Below are 21,693 nucleotides of genomic sequence, written 5' to 3' on the forward strand. Positions count from 1 at the left end.
TTACCTTGTAGGAAATGTCCCTGATAATCATGGTTAAAGGGATTTTTATTTACTACCTAGTCTCCATTTCCATATCCATGAAGACTAAGAGAATTTGACAATGGTAAAATTTTAGAGCAGGTGGTAGAATGAAGTCGGAGAATCTAATTCTCTGCAGATGGATTGTGAGCACCTGAAGAACACAACAGACTATAAATGTTCAGGTCATAAATGAGTGAAGACAAAGGGATCAAGTATGTGGCCACTGAGCTTGTATCTTCATGGACATGACTAAATCTGAAACATGAAGAAAATATTTAGTTGTACTCCTGCCCATATTTTATAATTGCTTAACTAATGTGAGAAGAAACAGACTACATTTTGCACCAGATATTGACAATGTTGCTATATATACGTCACTTCTCAGGTTTGCTTCAGATTCAGAAGTTCTAGTATAGTCTTTTGGCAAGCAGAATAATGACCACCCCCCCCCAAAGATGTTCATCCCTGATATCTGTGAATGTTTTATGCTACATGGCAAAAGGAATTAAGGATGCTGATCAGCTGACCTGGAGATGGGATGATTATCCTGGATTATCCAGGTGGGCCCAGTGTCATCACAAGGGTCCTTAAAAGTGGAAGATGGAGTCAGAAAGGGAGGTCAGAGTTATAGGAAGGTATAACCATAGAAGAAAGGTACAGCAGGGTCAGATATTGCTGGTCTTGAAGATGGGGGAAGTGAGCCAAGCAACAAGGATGTTGGTGACCTCTAGAAGCTAGAGAAGGCAAGGAAATGGATTCTTCTTTAGAGCCTCTGGGAGGAATCAGCCTGCTGACACCTTGATTTTAGCACAGTGAGACCCATTTCAGACTTCTTACCTCCTTAACTGTAAGATGATAAATCTGTTTCATTTGAAGCCTCTGTGTTTGCGGTAATCTGTTACAACAGTAATAGGAGACAAACCTTGACCTATATTCATACAGTCCCAGTTATAGCAAGGATTTGGGTTAAAACTATGGCTGGAAAGTTCTCCCACTCTTCTTTCCTTTTCATGCCCGTTAAATATGAACCTCTGTCCCACCTATTTCTGGGCGACGGAGAAAGAGGAGAACAGCTTTAAACAAGCTGAATTTGAAGTGATGGTGAATATCTAAACTGAAATGCCCACTTAGTTTGAAATGTGGGACTCTTGTTTCTCACGTAGCTCAGCTATGGGGAATTGGTGGCATTCCTAAGGGATAGGGTGTCTCAGAAGAAGAATAGAAGGTTGAGGGACAGCCACAGTGAGATAGTGCCTGAGATCCTACAGTATCCCACCGTCTTTTGTTTTGTTTTGGTTTGGTTTTGGTTTTGGGTTGTTTTGTTTGCAATGCAACAGCTTTCGCAAGTAGAGGGACAATACCAGAGTAAGTAAATTACCAACAGAGATTGTGTGAACTACTTCCTTGGGAAAGTATCAATGACAACTGATAAGATTGATTAATCCAAGTACAATATTGATCAAGTAGAAGAAGAGTAAAATCACCCCCAGGGTTGCAGTACAAAAACCAGAATCTCTAGTTCATCCGGCTTAAAGATTTTGTTGTCTGATAAACAGATAAGATTCCACTGCTAAAAAACTCCATCTGTGCATTTGAAATAATTTGGCCCTAGTACTTGATTCTCTAGTTCTAAATAAGGTATGATGTCTGGAAATCATTGTATATTATTTAGTTTTTTTCCCAACTCTGCCGCTTGCTAAACAGTGTAAAAAAATCATTATTGTTAAGTTCACAGTGCTGTTAAAATTCTAGAGATGGCTTATTTAATTTGACAAACTGGCTTGTTCGGGGGCTCTGATCTGCATCCATTATATGAATTTTGTCAAAATAATTCCCTATGTCTGCCTGGGTCCGCATACATTATCAATATGTAATAATGCATTCTGCCCGGTCTTCATTTTAATTAAATTAAATCGCAGTGGTTTGAAGTCCTGGAAGTTCAGGAAATCAGCCATCGCCTTTAGTAGCACTGCAATAAAGAATTCTATTTTTTTCAAGGTTATTGGCAACAACAATTGCATAATTATTTAATACAGTAGTTTGGCAAGAAAGAGTGGTGTTGCAGAGAGAACTAGACTTCCTAAAGGTTCACGGTGCATAGGAGTCTGTCTAAATTGTGTTAGAGAGAAACAAGGGAACATTAATAGTAATAGGTACTAAGCTACGGTTGCTTTGTGCACACAAAACATCCCCGAGAACGATGCTTTAGTGTTCATAAATTTCCCTTCAGTAAAACCTACGCAGGCTGGGCAGCCACAAAAATCGCAGCCACTGAATATTTTAATAATAAATAGGCAGTGCTTTACAATTTGCGAAGTACTCTCACGTACATGATCTCATTTAATCCTTATAACATTCCTGCCTTGTAGGCATAGGGCAGTGAATATGATCCTCGTTTTGCAGAGGGGGAAACTGAGGTTCAGAAAGAGCAAGTGACTTGCCTAAAGTCCTCTCCAGAGCAGGGATTCAAACTCGGATCTCACGGTCCTGAGTTCTGCACGCCTCTCCCTGAGGCCTCTCTTCACTAAATTGACCAACCCACCTTACCGAGCACCCAATTCAACGCCCCAGTGGCTTTCTGTCAAAGAAGCTAGCAGAGATAATAATCTTTCATCATTTCGCTCCACTCATGAATTCATAATCGTTAACTGAGAGCGGGGCTGTTTTATCCATTCAGCTTTATAGGCAGAGCACCAAGGATATGGGTTTTTCAAGGACCGGTGAAAATGTTTGCAACCTGAAAAATAAGTATATTGGCACCAAAATATGAAAAGAAAACCAGAAAATCAACATTAATAAATGTTTAAATACATGTCTACAAAATGAAGCATTATGTCAGCTTGTCAACTGCTTCTCAATTTTCACACTTGCATATGAAATATGTTTAATGCAGGGTATGTGTTGTGGTTATATCCATTTTAATATGTTTGACAAGATGTGAGATAGGACCTCCAGAAGTAAGCATGCCTGGAGCCTACCAGGATTTTTAAATGACGCTGATATCCTGGTAAGCAATGGTCCATGCCCATTTCAAACTGCTAGGCACACCCATTAGTAGATTATGAAATCTCTCTGGTGAGTTAACCAGTAATTTTTTTTTTTAGGATTTTATTTATTTAATTTGACAGAGAGAGATATCACAAGTAAGACAGAGAGACAGGCAGCAAGAGAGTTGGGGAAGCAGGCTCCCCAATGAGCAGAGAGCTCAATGCAAGGCTTGATCCCAGGACCCAGAGATCATGACCTGAGCCGAAGGCAGAGGCTTAATCCACTGTGCCACCCAGGCACCCCGACCCAGTATTGTTTTCATGGAACAAAATGGAACAGAATGGAATGGCATAGAACAAAAGTGAACAGAATAGAAAATACCAGAATGTAAAGCTATTAGGAGAACGTTGTTCTAGAAAACTTGGCTTCGATTATACATGCGCACATGCATGTGTGTGTGTGTGTGTGTGTGTGTCTCCCCATGTATATGCTGGGTCACAAATAACTTTCAGGCGTAAGAATTTGAAAGCCATTGGTAAGATGACATAGTCAAGAGACAGAATCTTTGAATGATTTTCCAAACCATATGTCCTATTTTCCAAGGTAGCATTTATAATTGTTCTTGCCTTCCAGTCCCCTCTACCACCTCATACCAGAGCAGGATGGAGATATCTCTCCAAGATTGGGTGACCATGTAATTTATTATTCAAACCAGATACTTTTGATGCTTGAGATGCTGTTCATAATTACATCAAGACAACAACATAACTGGGTGCTACTTTGGGCCAACCAGAATACAGGGTACTTTTCTTTCAAGGCTAGGCCTGGCCTCCTTCCAATCCTTATCTCTTTAACTCAGAGTAAATAAAAGATTATTTATTTAGCACTTCTGAACCATGGGTCTTGCCCTTTATAGCTGTGATCTAGCATAGCGGAAAGAAGCACTTGCTGATGAGTCACTGCCATTTACTAGCCAGATGACCTTGAACTAGTCACACTACCTCTCTGACTCTCATCACATCTATCAAATGGGAGTAAATGTATCTTCTTCATAGGTTTTTGTGAGTCTTCCATTTAGGTAATATACACAAAAATGTATTTAACTATTGTGTGTTCTATAAATGTAAGGTGATATTATTTTTGTGATAGTTATTAAAGGGGTTGTGGATGAAAGTTCCAAAAGATAGGTAACCCTTCAGGGTTTGGCCTCTCTCAAATGACAAATTATCCTACCCTGGGTAATATCCACTGAATCTGCAGTGCTCAGCCCATCACCTGCATAGCACATAGAGCAGCTCAGTGAAGGTTTGCTGAGTTATTAAATAACAGCCCCCTTCTTTCTATTATAACATTGTATCCCTTTTAATCAATCACATTGTTTTAAAAGATAACCAGTCCATTTTCAAGGTGACTCTATTTCCTAAAACCTCTCCCGAGAAAAATGCCTAAGTACTGCACACTGGGAAGAGGAGGGGTTTGTTCTTGATACACTCGAGAGAAACCCACCCTCTAGGCACCCTGACCTTTTTTAAATCTCCCAGAGATACCAAGCCTCAAGGCCTTGCACACATGCTGCTCTCTCTAGAATGTTCTTCCCTCTACTTTGTAAGATAAACCCCCTTCTGCATAAAGAGGCTTTTCCTTGTTTCTCCATTCCACCTTAAAGTCTCTTGTTACACTCACTACTAATACACTTCATTTTCCTATCATAACATTTATCACTCTGTGTGTGTGTGTGTGTGTGTGTGTTGTTTTTATATTTCATCCTCCCACTAGAATGTGAGCTCCATGTGGCAGGGGGAGAGGCAGTGACAGGAGGAAGTCTTGTCCTGTTCTGTGTTCTTCATCCTCATAGCTCCAGTTCCTAATAAGAGATGCCCATTAAATATTGCATATTTGTTGAATGACTGAACAAATAAATGAACAAAGCTGGAGGCTAAAGCAGACCCCTTAGCCTTGCCTATGAAATGGAATGACATGCCCCCAAGGGAGAGGAGTGCTGTGCCCAGGTACACAGAGGCCATCACAAATGTGAGTGTGAGCCAGAACATCATCCTGCCTTGGTGGCATCTAAGAGGTCATCCATGTTCTGGGCTCACTACTACACAGTGAGGCTCAAACAGAGCAGCTAGGGGAAAAAATTCTCATTATATTAGATTTCAGTGTACAGGACCTCTTGTGGGGTTACTTCACTGTTGGATGCTTTTTTCTTTTCCTACTGCTACCTCACTTTTCTTCATCCTGCTACCTCACTTTTAGCACTATCATGACTAAACCTTATTTTTGTATACTGCTAGGGTATCGATCCCAAGAATTACCAAATCAAATCCAGTGATTCAGTTAAAAAAAATACATTATAACCAAAGAAATTTTTTTTAAAAGATTTGTTTGTTTGTTTGTTTGTTTGTTTGATGGGGGTGGAGGCCGATGTGCAGCAGAGGGAAGAGAAGAGAATCTCAAACAGAGTCCCCACTGAGGACCCTGAGATCATGACCTGAGCCGAAGTCCAGAGTCAGACACTTAACCAACTGAACCACCCAGGTGCCCTGAATAGAGTTTATTTTAGGATCACAAAGATCATTCAACATTAGGAAGCCTATGGCTATAATTCACCAGCTTAATAGGTTAAAAAAGAAAACTATGGGAATATTTCCATAAGTGCTGAAAAGGCACTTGATAAAAATTCATCACCTAATTCTGACACTCCTGGTGAGCCAGGAATAATAGATAAATCAACAAAGCATTTCAGGCCACTGAGCAATGTGTCAAACTGAGGAGCCTCTGGGGTCATCCTATCCTATGATAAATCACCAGAGAATAGGAAAAGGTAGAAGTTCTAAGAGAGCATACCTGTTCTCAGTAGATAGCACTTTATCTATCTAGTCTTGGTCTACTGTTGCCAAGGCCTTTGGTTCCTTAGGTCTCTTGTCTTTGGTTGTTATTGTTTGTGGTTGTTTTGCATTAATCTATTTGAAAAGAATGGGAAATGTTTATTCTATTTAATGATTTCTTTTGGATAAAAAAGTTTTTATCTTGTTGTTGGTTACCTTTTAAATATCATGAAATTATTTTTAGATATTCCTTGAGTTCATGAGGTAACGTGTCAGTTTCTCACACTATCAAACTACTTTTAATTATGTATTACTTTCATAAATGCAACCATTATGATTTCTGAAGCCTTATCCTGAAGCTGCTGAAAATCATCTGCCTAATCTCCTCATATTTTGCACATTAGCTTCCTTGCATAACATCTTTACCTTGGCTGTTTATTGTCAGTCTCCTATCCCAGCCCTTATAGATGAATGTCACAGACACTGAATTGGATGTCAGGGGCACCATGGCCCTCAGCCTTCTTGTAATCCCCACATTATACAAAATCTGCTGCTTGGAGAAGTAGAATGAGCATTCAGTTCTTTGCCCCATGTCCAGTGACTTTGGGGGAGCAAGCTACAGTCTTTCTTTATAAACAGGTATAATAAAGTCTTCATAAGCCAGTGTTAATATTTGCAAGATGACTAACAGTCAAGTCAAAGGTGTGATCCTGTGACCAGAGGACAGAGCCTTCTGCAAATGTAACCATGCTATCTTGACCAGCAATGACTCTTGGTGAAGAAACATCCCATTAATATCTCTGTGTGGAGGTAAGGGAGAGAACACAGGAAAACAGAAATCCAGACAGAATTAAGGGTGTCTCAAGGCAGGCAGTCACATCATTCAGAAAACGCCTTCTGCTATACTAATGGCTCTTTTCTCCCCTGCCCTCCCAATATATACCGTCCAGGGACCACCCCCCACCACCGCCTATCTCGGCCCACTGCCAGACCACTGTGTCTTCTGCAGCTCCTCTGAAATATTTACAAATGATTATTTTTTCTTCCTATCACATTACTCAGCTGCCACAGTACCAGGCAGAGTGTAATGTCGGGGCTCAGCATTTTCATTGCCAGCCCTGAATAGCCCCTCTCCCCCCATTTTTAATTATATGAAAAAGAGCAGGCATTTGGTGTGTTACAGTCTGCCTCCACGAGAGAAGTCTAGGATTGGTTGCTTCTGTATTTGCCAGTTTCCTGTGCATTTGGAGAGTAGCTCAGCTCTGTGGGGTGAAATGTCCATCTTCTCCTAAACTGACTGCAAATTCTAGGATTATGTTAAAATGGGCTGCTGTCGGAAAGAAACCTCGCCTTGTTACTCTGAGCAAGAAGCAACATACAAAAATACCCCAACATACAGCCATTCTCATTAAAGTTAGTTGAGATTTTGGATAAGTCTTAAGTATAAATTATAACTTTATTAGCTCATAGAGCTTTCTCCCAAGAAAGTAAACCTAATAAAAATTAGAGGGAACTTATTAAGTGGCTGCCTGGTTGCTATTTGCCATGACTAGGGGAAAAAAGTAATATCATTGTGGGGTTTGCAGCCAATGCACTTTTTTGTTGTGGACTAGAGAGCAATTCCAAAAGCAGATATGAGGTGAAAAGAGTATGTCTCATTACCATTGCACTGAGAACTCTTTAATTGATACTTTATATAAGCATTTCCTGCCACAGAGTTAGGGGGATCTTTAACTGTTACTGAGAGGGAAAAATCCGGCTCCAAACCACCACTGGAGGTCACCAGGGCACACTACTTATTTGCAAAACTGCATAATCACCTTCCGGAGAAAGGATTCCAAGGGAGCTCACCAGGCTTACAATGTACAAAAAGCAGATCCTGACAATGGTAGGGAAGGAGATGATGGCTTTTAGGGAACCTGTAATTGTCGCTGTGATTATTTATTCATCAGGACTTTTAAATGTTGGCAAGAGAAGCAGAAACCGTGTTATTCAACACACCAACATGGCCCCAAGTATGCTTTCTCGCCACCTGATTTTGCCAACATGAAATGCGATGCTCTCTTAGGCTTTTGGGTTTAATCCCCAACCAGAATCGATCAAACACAATGTTGAAAGAATGCACTTTGGAATCACAGAGTGTTAGTGCTCAAGGGGCACTGTATGAATTATCTAGTACAAAAAATCTTTGGTTTTTTGGATTTCAGGAGGTCACTGAAGCTCTAGAATTATATACAAAATTATGTGTGCATCTGCATTTTTCTTTTTTTTTTTTAAAGATTTTTATCTACTTATTTGAGAGAGAGGGAGAGAGAATGCATGAGCAGGGGAGGGACAGAGGGAGATGGAGCTGGAGAAGCATACTCCCTGCTGAGCAGAGCATCCTGATCCCGGGATCATGACCTGAGCCACCCAGGCGCCCCTCATCTGCATCTTTCTAGGAAGAAATCTAAGAAGAAGATTCATAACTTCTATCAAATTCATAATAAAAGTTTCCCTGACCCCAAAGGGTCTAAAAATTAGCAATTCTAGTCCATCCTCCCCTGCCCTGACTTTCTTACCAGAGAAGACCATGATTCTCAGAGATGCAGAATAATTCACCTGACACCAAATAGCTAGTTAATGGCAGACCCAAAAGTTGAAATCTTTTCTGACTCTAGCTCTAAAACCAACTCTTTCCACTCTACCAGAGTTGTTTAACAAGCATTGGGGGTCATGATAAGATATCTAAGAAGTTGTTTGACAGCAATGATTTGTGTCATGACTATAACCCAAAGTAGACTACCTTTGAGATGCTTTTCCATCACTGGAATTCTGTTTCCATCCACCTTAATAGAGAACAGCATTTTCCATCCAACTTAATAGAGAACACAGAATGATCCCGAACTAATTTCCATTTAGAAATTATTTCCATTTTATGATTAATCTTTCCCGCTCCCCATTGATCTCCCTTGCTAATAATGCTTGGTTAAGACTAATAATAAAATGAGTTCGCATTCCCTGAGTCTTCACCAGCTGATGGCAGGGTAGAAGGGCATCCCCATCAGGACTGGCTACATAATTTGCAGGGCCCAGTGTTAAGTGAAAATACAGAACCTTGTGTTAAAAAATTATTAAGGATTTCAAGGCAGTGGCAGCAGAGCATTAAACAAACTGTGGGACCCTTCAAAACATGGGCCCCTGTGCGACTGCACAGGTCACACATCCCAGGACGATGGCCCTATAAGATCCCTATTAAAGCTTTGGTAGAGCAAGGGACAAAAAGAAGCCAACATATGATTTAAAATTGGCCATAGATGATCCACAATGCTAGAGAGTTGTATATTCATAATCATAAGGACTTTTTGGCTTATATGTACATATGCTCACACACACACATGCACATATAAATCAGTTTGACTAAAATTAACATCTTTTCCCTTCACCCAATGCCAAAACCCGAAACTAGTTTGCTTTAATTTTTCATCTTAGGTCCTATTTTTCTGGCATTGTTTAAGCACATATTTTCATTACCAGTTTTCATAACCAAATGACAAAAGGAGGGATGAGTTCTCCAGAGGCATCTAAAGAGTCAGGTAGAGACAGAAACTGGAAAAGCAATGGCCAACTACTAGCTAGGGATATTTGAAGCTTCCAGAAAGGGGGAAAGCAGCTTCGGGGTATGCAGTTTAATGAGCCAATACTCTCAGGCTTAGAACATTATGAGGACAGAAAACATTTTAAATTCAAGACTCAGAAATCTGGGGTTCCAACAGGTAAGCAGGTTTACCAACTGAGAAAATGACTGGGATTTGGTGTACTTGAGCTAGACATATTTCAGTAGAGCAGAGGAACCCATGCTACCTCGTTTCCCACTTCCCATTTCAGTGGCATTCCAGGGTTCCAAGTTTAATGCGCAACATCTGTGCTTCATAAGAGTTGAGGCCAAATGTTGGGTGATATCCCATTGGTTAGCTCTATGCAGAAACCAAAATATAACGTGCACAAGGTGGAATTTACACTTGCCACACTCAAAGCAAACTCAGACTTCTCGGCAAACTAAAGGCCAGTTAGCACAAGAGAAAATATAAATTGGACAAATCGATTTGTATTAGTCTCATGTGTAGTCAGTTGTTGTATAAGTGACCCAGCACACCAAAACCAGCTTCCTAAGTGCGTTTTGCACCCTAGAGAGAGAAGAAACCAGCCCTCCTTGCGCCTCTTCTAAAAGAGTAAAGAAAAAAATTGTATCAGCATAGCTTAAGCCTTCAGAGAGCTTGTTTCTTCAGTTTTCCAACACAGCCTCCAACCCCAAAGCCCAAAGCTTGATGTCGGTAAACATACGGTATGTACCTAATGACAGAGAGCACGCACTCACTCATCTGAGTATGTACCCAGTACGTGCTGACTGATGATCACTTTTGGATGCTGGCGCTCTGCCGTGCTGTGTGAGGTGAAAGGCACTTGCAGTCGAATTTCAACCCGCATTAGAATTCAATAGCAAATGCAATACCCACAGAATTATCAACCATTGTAAAAATGAAGGAAATACTTTAAAATGTGCTAATGTGTTATTAACTCTTTGTTTGCAGTATCTGTAGGATATGAATATGAAACATGCCCTGACTTTATCCTCTGGGAGAAAAGGACAGTCATCTTACAAGGCTTTGAGATGGATGCTTCTAACCTAGGAGGCTGGTCATTGAATAAGCATCATATTCTGAATCCTCAAAGTGGTAAGCAGCTTTTTTATTTTATTTTATTTTCAAAGGATATACAATTTTTATTTTTATTGTTTTAAAGATTTTTGTTTATTTATTTTAGGGGGGGTGGGAGGAGCAGAAGGAGAGAGAATTTTATGCAGGCTCCATGAGCACCGAGCCTGCCCCAGGGCTCAATTTCATGACATTAAGATCATGACCTGGGTGGAAATCCAGAGTCGGACGCTTAATCGACTAAGCCACCCAGGTACCCCCAGTGGAATTTTTTAAAATTGTGATAAAAGATGCATAACAAAGTTTACCACTTTGACCATTTCTATGTACAATTCAGTGGCATTACGTATATTCACAGTGTTGTGCAAACATCACCATTGTCCATTTCCAGAATGTTTCCATCATCCCAATGAGAAAATCTGTACCCATTAAATAGTAACTCCCCATTCCTCCTCCCCCAGCTCCTATGCTACTTTCTGTCTCTATGTATTTGCCTAACTTAGGTATCTCACGTAAAGGGAAAGATGTACATGTTTCTAAGGCTTTTCAGACATATGCCAAGTTTACCTCAAGAATAATAGTCCATTTCATGGTCAAGAGTGCCCATTTCTTTGCACTTAAGAAGCTTTTAAAATATTTTTTATTACTGTTTTCTTAATGCAATATATATACACAAATACATAGTGCTATATATATGTATTACACATGCACAACACATATTTGATGTGGAAAACTTGGGTAAGTACAAGGAAAAAGTTACCTGGAAGTCCAGCACCTAGAGATAGCCATATTAGTACATTTATTTTCAAATACAGCAATCTGATTTCAAATTAGTGCTAGTATACTGAGACCTCTTCATCACAAAGTTCTATAAAGCTGGGTTTTAAGAATCATCTGTCATCATTGCTCTATCCCAAGTAATTAACCAGGGTATCTGACACTAACCAACTTTTTTTTAAAGATTTTATTTATTTATTTATTTGACAGACGGAGATCACAAGTAGACAGAGAGCCAGGCAGAGAGAGGGGGAAGCAGGCTCCCCGCTGAGCAGAGAGCCCGATGTGGGGCTCGAACCCAGGACCTGGGATCATGACCTGAGCCTAAGGCAGAGGCTTTAACCCACTGAGCCACCCAGGCGCCCCACTAACCAACTTTTTAAAAAGTAGAATATAATGTTTTATATAATCTAACACTCCATCAATCATGCCAGTATTTTATGGGAAATGCTGCCAATTAAACTATGACATACACTGATTGCAAGATACAGACTTATTTCAGAGATGTTAAAAATGTGGAGCAAAATGTGCACCTTGGGATTGAGGAATCATCCATGTGATAACACTTTTCAAAAGGCTTTGGTGACCTCCGTCCCCTTTTAAATACAACAACCCTGCAGTGTGGCATTAATCCCATTTTAAAAATCAAGAATCAGAGGCTTACAGTCATGTGACTTTCCCCAATGTTGCACCGTTCATAAGTGACTAGAGCCCTGTGCTCTTTCTCTCTACCATAGTTGTTTGTCCACATAAATGTCAGTAGATCCAGTGAGAAACTAGGAACTAAATCAAGGAACAATAATGGTTAAAAAAAGAAAAAGCAGGAGGAAGACAGGAGAAGTGGTGAAGGAATCTAGGGAAGAGGGCAGTCCTGGACTTCACTTAGTTTTAAGTATTCTAAGTCCTGGACTTAGGAAAAGAGGAAAAGGCAGAGAACTAGGACACTGTCATCTTCCATCTTTGCCTTCTTCGAAACATCCTTGCTGTTGTCACTTTCTCCTAGTTTGTAATTTACATGTTAACTGAATCAGGAGAGGGAACCCAGGTGGCCCTTGAGCCCATGGTCTCTCAAACAAACTGATCTCACTACCCTGGTTATAAACGCTTCACCCAAGTTCCTCCACCTTGTTTTTCATCTTTCTGGGGAATTGGTTATTGGTGTTCCTGTCCAGCTTTCATATGAACATCTATTGGGAACTTTTTATTGCAAAATTGCATTCCTTTTCATCCAAAGACACAGATTCTGAGCAACCATTAGTAGAACATGGACTTTGGGTTATTTCTCCAGGACTGGGGATGCAAATGTCTTGAGACAGTTACACTCTTTCCATCCAGCCATCCTTGTCTGCATCTGACCTTTATGAAACAACTGGTGAAGGTCAGGTTATCTCGTAAGGCCATGAACTGACCAAGGCTAAGAGATCCATTTTATAATCACACCTATGATCTTATTTTGTTTGCACCATCACTGAGTCAGCTGAGTCAGCCAGCCACATGGGCTGGAAAATTTTGATTGGAAAAACTAACCAGGTTTGCTTCAACCATGATGTGACACCACTTACCATAGTCCCAGGATGGGACCCCGAAGGTAAATGAGCCCATTGCCATAAGCCTTCATTATCCCTCCTTCCCCTCTTTCAAGGAACATTCTAAATTCCATTTCAAATTGTTTGTTTTATTTGAGAGCAAAGATTTGGGCATAGATATAAAATGTCAACTCTTTTCTGTTGTCAAAAGGAGAATCACAGTTTTAAAAGTACAAAAACGAAAGGGCAGATGCCACTTATTAAATTATGAGGTTTTTTGTTTTGATTTGAAAGAGTTTGACATTTTAAGCAGCCGGTTCTTTTCCACACACTTTTATTGGCTTGTATGGATTGTCTCTTTCAAATGCCTGTCATTGACATTAAGCACAAAGTGGGAAATGACCTCAATTGAACCAGCCCCCAGCTGTGTGCTCCCAGCCCTGTGTCCTCTTACTATTTTCTTCACACAGGCTTAGAAATTCAGAGCAGAGGGGAGCCATTGAGAAAGTTGGCTTTGGGATCCCCTTTATTTCCACAGAGGTGTTCTCTCTACCCCTACTTTGCCAGTAATCAGTTTTTAGACAAGAGGTACTGAATTCTTTCTGAGAATCTTTTTAACACATTTTTTGAAGTATAATTTATACACCATACAACTCAGCCACTTTAAATGTACACGTCAGTGCTTTTAATAAGTTGTGGAGTTGTGCACCCAACACCACAACTGTTTCAGGATATTGTTGTCTCCCCAAAAAGATGCCTTGTGCTCACCCCAGCTCCACTGAATCTGCTCTCTGTCTCTTTCTGAGAATTTTATTCTGAGAAAGAAACCTTATTTTAGATAGCTTTTTTTTTTTTTAAGGAACATTTTTTCATTGGATCATCTCATTTGTAGGCACATTGTATTTCTAACCAAGAACTTGTCACACTTGCCAGGAAACAGATCTGAAGCCAGCTCTGCCACTGCCTTTCAGCCTGACCTTGGACATGAACACCTCTCTTGGGATGTTTTCAAAGTCTAAATCCCACCCACAAAGGCAGTTTTAGAAGCAGGAATGATAAGTGTGAAGGAGCAGCTTTGAGAAGACCAATTTAGAAAGCAATGCTCTTTCCCCCTCAGGTCAGACAGTCTTTTCTGACTGATTAAGGCAAGAGCAACCGTCTTTCCAAATTCCGCCACTCCGCTTCTTTCTGGAAAAAGCCTAACTCTTTAGGCACCCTGCTTTTTTGATCTGAGACAGATGGCAGATTAGAAACAAGAATCTATCTTCCCCCAATTTCCTCTCACTGGTTAAAAAGACACCTGTAATTAGATTGGATGTCTGCTGCCATTCACTTCTTCAGTTTTTCTTTAGTTGCAAAATCATTATGCAGTGGGTAGCTTCTAGAAGGCAGTGTTTTCAGACCATTTGTCATTTTAGTTGCAGCAATTATATTTACCTGACAATTAACCATTGGTTGCAGAGAATTGTTTCCAAATATTATGCCTGATATATGTAGATGGTTTCTACTTTCTGAGATGAAAAAAAAAAAAAAAACAGGAACTTGTATTTTTCAATATTATTCCTTCAAAATACATCTTCTTAGTGATTACAGAAAGTATATATCCTTACCTTTTAAGATAAATCAGTTCTTTAAAATTATGAGGAATAAAAATGTGTACATGAATCATCTATCACTGAGGTAAGCATTTGTTTTAGTATATCTTTGTATCAAACATATATCCTAGTGTGTCCTCCCAGTTGAGTGTTAAAAAATTATTAAAGAAAACAAGCCAGGGCACTAATTGGATGTCGTCATCTGTCTGAAATGGATAAAGAATTTCTTTTAACTTAGTCTCCAAAACAGGCCAATAGTTTGTCGACAAATGGTTTTACTGGGAGGGGAAGTAAATTTCCATTGATCACACTGGCATATCTCCCAGCTTGTGTTTATATCCTCTCAGTCAAGTCCTAAGAGAAATATGTATTGTGTCCCTGGTTGTTCATAAGTCTGAAAAATGGTTTCTTCTTTGAAATCAGCATAAAGCACCACCCACTGGCTTCCGAGGGGAATTTTTATTTCAAACTTATTTATAAGCTTCAAAAGAATTTCTGAGCAAGGTAGCAGGAGGGTATGAGTAGTGCGTTTAAAAGTATGCTTAACTTATTATACAGCAGACCTGGCTTTTTGGCAGAGAGAAGGAAAACTTAGGGGAGAAAATGTGCAGTAGGCCCCATTCAGTGGGGTTTCTTTGTTGACTGCCAACAAGAAACCCAATCCTTAGCAGGAAGTTGGCCTTCATATAAAAATGTGCATTGTCCTAGGATCATTTGATTCTGTTTTCAAAATGAGCATGTGTGGCAGAATAAACTGGAAAGGAGGCAGCAGTAATTGATCAAGATTTCCGGGAACATAAACAAAATATTTTCAAAGCAACCTTTTGCAGAAGAATTGGTGTTAAATCATTGTTGCTAGATGGTATGCCCCGGTTCTATGTAATGGAAGGTTAAACAGATTCTTGAAACAACAAAAACACCCTTCAGAATGATCTATTTTTCCAGGGCAATACAAAAGGGGTTTGCCCATTTTTGTTTTGATTGCTTCAGCTTTAAACAGGAATGGTAATTTCAGTACACGGGCACTTTAGTACCTTGCATGAAAGCAAGACATCAATTGTTGAGATGTAATCAGAAAGTACATTGCCTTATGTTTTATTTCCTTTAATCATTCTTCTTCTTTGATGGAGTGCTGGGCTTTCTAATAGAAAAGGGGAGTTTTAGAATTGCAGGCTTAGAAGAATGGTTTAGAATAGCCATCTTTAGTTTTTAAACTGCCAGGAGCCTGGTAATAACATGTCATTTTGAAGGTAATTGTTAACTATACCGTTATATTGATATAAAAAAGATGGAGATCTACCTGTGAAAATAGATGTTAATAGCAAATCTGGTATTTCCAAGCTAATAATTGGACATATTTTTGAGTGATATACCCTATAATGCATTGCTGAAATACAGACATGCTAAACAGTTGGTTTCCTTATTTGTTCGAGAACATATCATAGTCTCATTGGTAGGATATTCAGTTAGTGATCATCCGGAGGTTTCTTTTCGATGATGTTGTTTGACGGTCATCCCAGTTCTCATTCACTTCCAATTCGTTTAAACTGTAGCATTGAACGCATTGCGATTAAGTGTTTTTTTTGTGAAATGAAATCCAGTCCTATTAATCTTACTTAATTAACTGTTCGAAATCTTACGAATTTTTTTTACTGCCTAATAAAGTTATTAATAAGAAAATAGTGACCCTCGAGATATCTCACAGTTCTACTGTAAAAGACCAATTTGTTGGGGCATAAACTCATAGCTGCTCCTGCAGATCATACATTGAAAAAATAGGCAAAAATCACCCTATGAAGGGAGAGTCAAAGTACCTAGACTTGAAATCTGAAGGCTGTATGATGTATGGGACTTGTTTCCTGGAAAGCCCCTTCCAAGTACATATTTGGTGTTATGGTATTGTGCATGTTTTACCCTCTTACTTATTTTTGCCAACAAAGTTCCTATTTCAGAGTGATTAGTGGTGTCTATTGTAGGACTGTGGGACCAAAAGCAGAAAGAAAACTGAGGAAGCCATTTCAGGAAATGTTTAGGGAGAGTAACAGACAATCCAAGGAGATAGAGAGCAGGGGTCATGGGGGACGGGGGAGAAGACTCTACAAGATTACTGTATTCATTCACGTACCATCAGTTACTTCTGTCTGACACATTGGCATGTCTTCTCACAGCATGGGTGTTTTCCCTGCCCAGGCTCATTGTGAGCAGTTCTTGTTCCTTGGATTTTCTGCCCGGGTTCAGCAGGTTTGCAAAATCACTGGGATTTGACAAGGAAACTACAGGAGACTCAAAGCCTATTTTGAACATCTACTGAGCTCTTACAATGACTTGGCCACAAGGATTGGCGCTAAAATGCAGAAAAGAGTAAGACAGAGAGTCTGCCTTTATGGAGCCCATCCTCTAATGAGAAAGATAGAGAAGTAATGAAAACTGTATCATACAACATAGTCGGTGTTACAACGGAGCTATGGAAAACAAACTGTGGGCACAAAGGGGGAGTGACTCATTCTACCTAGACAGAGCACTGGGGGAAAAACTGAGCTGAGCTTTGAGGGATAGGTAAGAGTTCCCAAAGCAGACAAGATGAGGAGGGCTTTCAGGACAGAGGGAAAGGCATATACAAAAGCAGAACAGAATGGAAGAATGTGAAAGTAATTGTAAAACAGTTCATTATCACTGGAACTCAAGATACAAATAAGAGGATGATGAGAGTAGGCAGTGGTCAAGTCAGGAAGGACTTTGTATGCCTTAATAATAGGGAAGGTGCCCCTTATTCTACAAAGGAAATGGAGCTGTTGAAAGATTCTAAGCCACACACTAAAACAATCTCAATGGAAAGAGGTGGGGGGAGTGGTTGGGAGATAGGTATGTGTGGAGACCGGGAGACCAAGAAGTGAAGAAACACTGAACTAAAGCAGTAATGATAGCAATGGAGGTGACAAAACTGGTTCAGCATATCGTAGGACTTAGACTCATAGTGGGTTTCATAATGAATTAGGTGTAGTGAATGAGAAAAAGAAGAGCCGTAGTCATGCCCGCATTTCCAACTTGGGTGAATACACTCATGGTGATACCACTCCTAAGATGAGTAGGCAACACAGGAGGAAGAGCAGGGTTTGGTAGGGGGAGCAGAAAAATAGAGTTCCCTTTTACACCTGTTGAGTTTGGGGGGCCTGTAAGGCATCCAAATGGGGCAATTGAGCAGGAAATTGCAGGGCAGTTGCCAACTCTGGACAGGAGAAAGTTTCAGACTACAGAGATAAGAATTAAATCTGTGGGGAGCCTGGGTGGCTCAGTGGGTTAAAACCTCTGCCTTCAGCTCGGGTCATGATCCCAGGGTCCTGGGATCGAACCCCACATCGGGCTTTCTGCTCAGCAGGGAGCCTGCTTCCTCCTCTCTCTCTCTGCCTGCTTCTCTGTCTACTTGTGATCTCTGTCTGTCAAATAAATAAATAAAATCTTTTAAAAAAAAAGAGTTAAATCTGTAAGAATGGATGAGATTGCCCAAAGAGAATGACTACACAGTATTTCCCAGCATTTTCATAAATCAGTATCTCTATTTCGTGCGCTGATGATAGTGAGATATGGTCCAAAAGAGTGGAAAATTCAAGTTCCTTTCTTATATCTTTGAAGTACATTCTAGTGGTATGACTTTTTTTCTTTTCACAGAAGTAGATTACCTTCTTGATGGTGTTTTGCTAAGGTTAATATTAAAATTGACTGATATTTCCTTTTCAGGAACCAGTCAGTTGCATAGTGAGGGTAATTTGAAGTCAGACAGGAGTGTGCTGGGCATCAGGAGAAAGTCAGCCATGAGATGAAAAATTAGCCACAGATGATTCATAGAGCCCAAAGTGAACAGGTGATCATTAGAAGTTATTCATCAAATGCTTTATTGAGGCATTTAGAATCAGCACTAACGGGCCTGGATGTATTAACCCATATCACAGGTAGACAAACTGAGGCCAAGTGTTATGCTACTGTTTGTGGTTGCTATGCAGTGAAACAAAACGACAGTGCTTCACTCTCAGGTTCTTTTATGCCAGGCCAAAGTTCAATGCTGCTTTGAACAAGAGGGAGATTAAAATGTTACTGAGAATATTGTGTGGTAATTGTGGGTTTTTTATTCTTTTTTTTTTCTTAAATCTAGGAATCATCCATAAAGGGAATGGAGAAAATATGTTCATTTCCCAGCAGCCCCCAGTCATATCAACCATAATGGGTAATGGACACCAACGGAGTGTAGCCTGTACCAACTGCAATGGCCCAGCTCACAACAACAAACTCTTTGCTCCTGTTGCCTTAGCTTCTGGCCCTGATGGTAGTGTGTATGTTGGCGACTTTAATTTTGTAAGACGAATATTTCCCTCGGGAAACTCCGTTAGTATTTTGGAATTAAGGTAAGTCTCCTCTAATCTCTGTTTGCTTAGCGGATGAGGAAAAGCAAGAATGAGATAACGTGAAGAGAAAGACATTGCCAGAAAGAGCAGAAAGTGCAGTTGCCCATATTTTAACCCTGAGCCTGAGATGCAGGAATAGGGACAAAGGACATATGTCAACATGCCCACTCCTTTGGAGACCCAGGAAGTGTTGACATCCCTGTATGTGTGGCCTTCCCTGTTAGCATTGCTGTCACTGACATGGATCTCAGTACTTCCAGCTGCTCAGGTAAGTCACTCAACCTCTGTTGGTCATGACGAACACTGATCAAAAATATTTGTTTCATTCTAGCAGGTAGAGGTAATGCCAGATCCAAAAGGCTACATTTTCTACGTTCTCCAGGTTCAGTCTTTTGAAGTGGTCACTTTATAAAAAAGAAGATAGAAGTTTGTGTTTGTGTACCCTGATAAGGAAGGAAGAACTCAGTTTGGTTTTTTTTTTTTTTTTTTACACTTGAAAGCTCTATTCCATTGGGGGGAAAAAAGATTAAAGCATTCATCGTTAGACTTTCTTAATCCATTTTAGGAATTTTCTTGGGAGTTCAAAGTATTTTGACACCTTTTGAAAGGAATTCATACCTTCTGGTATCATGTAATACCATGAAGTTACACAAAGATTACAACTAAGCAGACTATGGCCTAATCAGCTTTATTTCTCCTTTTCTGAGGCTACAGGATGCAAATATATGCCCTCTGGAGTCCTAGAAAAGGGAACCACCCCTTCCCATACCAGTGAGGATAGACAGACCTGTTTTCTTTCCCCTGGGTAAATGGATAGAGTCTTCCCTCCAGTTGGTTATGACAGCTTTATCCCTGACACATACCTTGGGAACTTTAGGCTAAAAGTTTCTCTTGTTCCAGGAGATTTTGATGCCATCCTATAAACTCACCCATAAAACAGTTGTTGCCTCAGGCATCACCTCATTGTCCTGAAAGATAGTGACCAAAAATAGTGCCTGGGAGAACAGAGACATTGATGGAGTAACTTCTATATACAGGGCACCATCAGGGCCAGCCAAAACATATGAGAAGTCTTGGGTCATTTCCACTTAACATTATGTTCACACAAGCATGGAAATTTGAATATATGAGGACATTCCTTGAAATTTTTCAGATTCTCATGCTTGCTCTGGAATCTACCTCCTTTTTCTCAGACTAAGTTAGTCCTTCACACCTAGCTGAGGACATCTTCCAGTCCCAAGACCCCATCCATTTTTCACAGTAATTCATTCCAATTTTAATATGTTTCTTAATTATAATTGCAGACACTGTCATAGAGAAGAAAGCTGTTAAGTCCCTTGACTGATTTTTTAAAAATAGACTAACATTAAGATTTTATAAGGGTAAGGTGCATCTAGAGAGACTAGAGGGGTATTAAGTCATAGCACCCTGCTCTATTCAAATGTTCATGTACCTTAGGGTGTCACACCTCATGGACACTTGTCATTTCCAGCAGTATATCTCTTTGGGCACATACTTACTGGAAAGCCAATGAGGAAGGCCAAGATGGTTGTATGCCCACATTTAGAAATGATTTCTACAACATTCAACATTGTTTTCAAAATCCTAGGGATGCTCCTTTTACATGATGCCAAACATTGATGGAGCACTGAACGATTAATTCACAATCTAAATGTTTCTAGTCATGCAGATATTAGCTCTCAAGTAGACAAAGACCTCACTAATCCTATAAAGCCTATATAGCTAGACCTCTGTAGCTAACTCCTCAAAGGAAAAACCATAAGATTAGCTACAAAAACAAATACCAAGACTAATAATATTACCATAAAGAAAACCCAGCTAAGTTTAGTCCTTTCCTTTGTGATTTAAATGCAAATTTACCTAAGGTGGAACAATTTCCATTCACTGATGAGATTCTCCTTTGCTCAGGGATCCTTAACAGTTCACAAATTTGCATTTTGGTCCAAAGTACCTTATGACCTTCAACACAAAGTCATTCAAAGAATAAAATAGCGTAACTTGGACCCCAATTGCAAAGTGATTTTCTCAGTATAAAGAAAAATCCATTTCTGGCAGTGTGAAGTATTGTCCAATCCCTCTATTCATTCTTACTCTACAGTACTGTTCTCTCACATTGTCACAGCTCTTCAAACACATAGGCAAGCACACGCCATGAGCTCACACACCCAAGCTCTCTCACTTAGCCTGAATCTAGCTAGCTTTTCTGAGCTCACATCCTTTAAAGCAGTTCTTCTTAACTTTTTTTTTTTTTTTTAAATTCTCAGGCGCCTTTCAGAATCTAAGGAGGGCTGTACGACCTCTTCCTGGGGGCGGGGAGGGGGACATGTTCACACAAAATTGTACGTGTGTTTTCAGGGGTCCCAAATTTCCCCTTTCTGCCCACACGTCCCCGCCTGCTAGCAACCTACCCCTTTCATAGACTCATGGTTACCATTCCCTGGATTAGGTTCAAGCGGAAAAGAAGTAGTTCTCTCTTGTGTTAGGTTCAAGGAGGAGAAAAATAGTTTTCCCTTATCTACTCTAATACTCCTGTGCTTGGCCATCAGAGAAATAAACTGATTGAATTTACATGATTTTGACCTAATTGATAAGTAACTCCCTATTTTCCTATGGTCAAAACCATCAAACTAGTTTATGTCAGCAAACATTATCTGTTATGTTTACTCAGACACTAATAATAGTTCTTATTAGATTCACCTAAAAACTGTGTCTGGCTTGATCAGTAGTCTATACAGTATACATTGCATCTTTGACGTATGATTGGTAAATTTATTTATTTTCTTTATAGCTTCCAGATTTAAACTTCCTGTGGAGAAATAAGTTGATATAATAAGTCTCTGCTA

At 39.9% G+C, this 21,693-nt stretch overlaps 1 protein-coding gene across 6 annotated transcripts in view; it reads left to right on the plus strand.

The window, feature by feature from the left end:
- TENM1 (teneurin transmembrane protein 1) overlaps positions 1–21,693 on the plus strand; it is a 785,443-nt gene that overhangs the window by 652,800 nt on the left and 110,950 nt on the right. For all 6 annotated transcript variants that reach the window (XM_047716031.1, XM_047716030.1, XM_047716033.1 and 3 more), the window contains 2 exons: positions 10,412–10,555; positions 18,580–18,829. In XM_047716031.1, the coding sequence (XP_047571987.1) occupies positions 10,412–10,555; positions 18,580–18,829 (394 nt within the window). The remainder of the gene's footprint in view (positions 1–10,411; positions 10,556–18,579; positions 18,830–21,693) is intronic.

Source organism: Lutra lutra, chromosome X (genome assembly GCF_902655055.1).
Source record: "Lutra lutra chromosome X, mLutLut1.2, whole genome shotgun sequence".
In the NCBI taxonomy this organism is placed as follows: domain Eukaryota; kingdom Metazoa; phylum Chordata; class Mammalia; order Carnivora; family Mustelidae; genus Lutra; species Lutra lutra.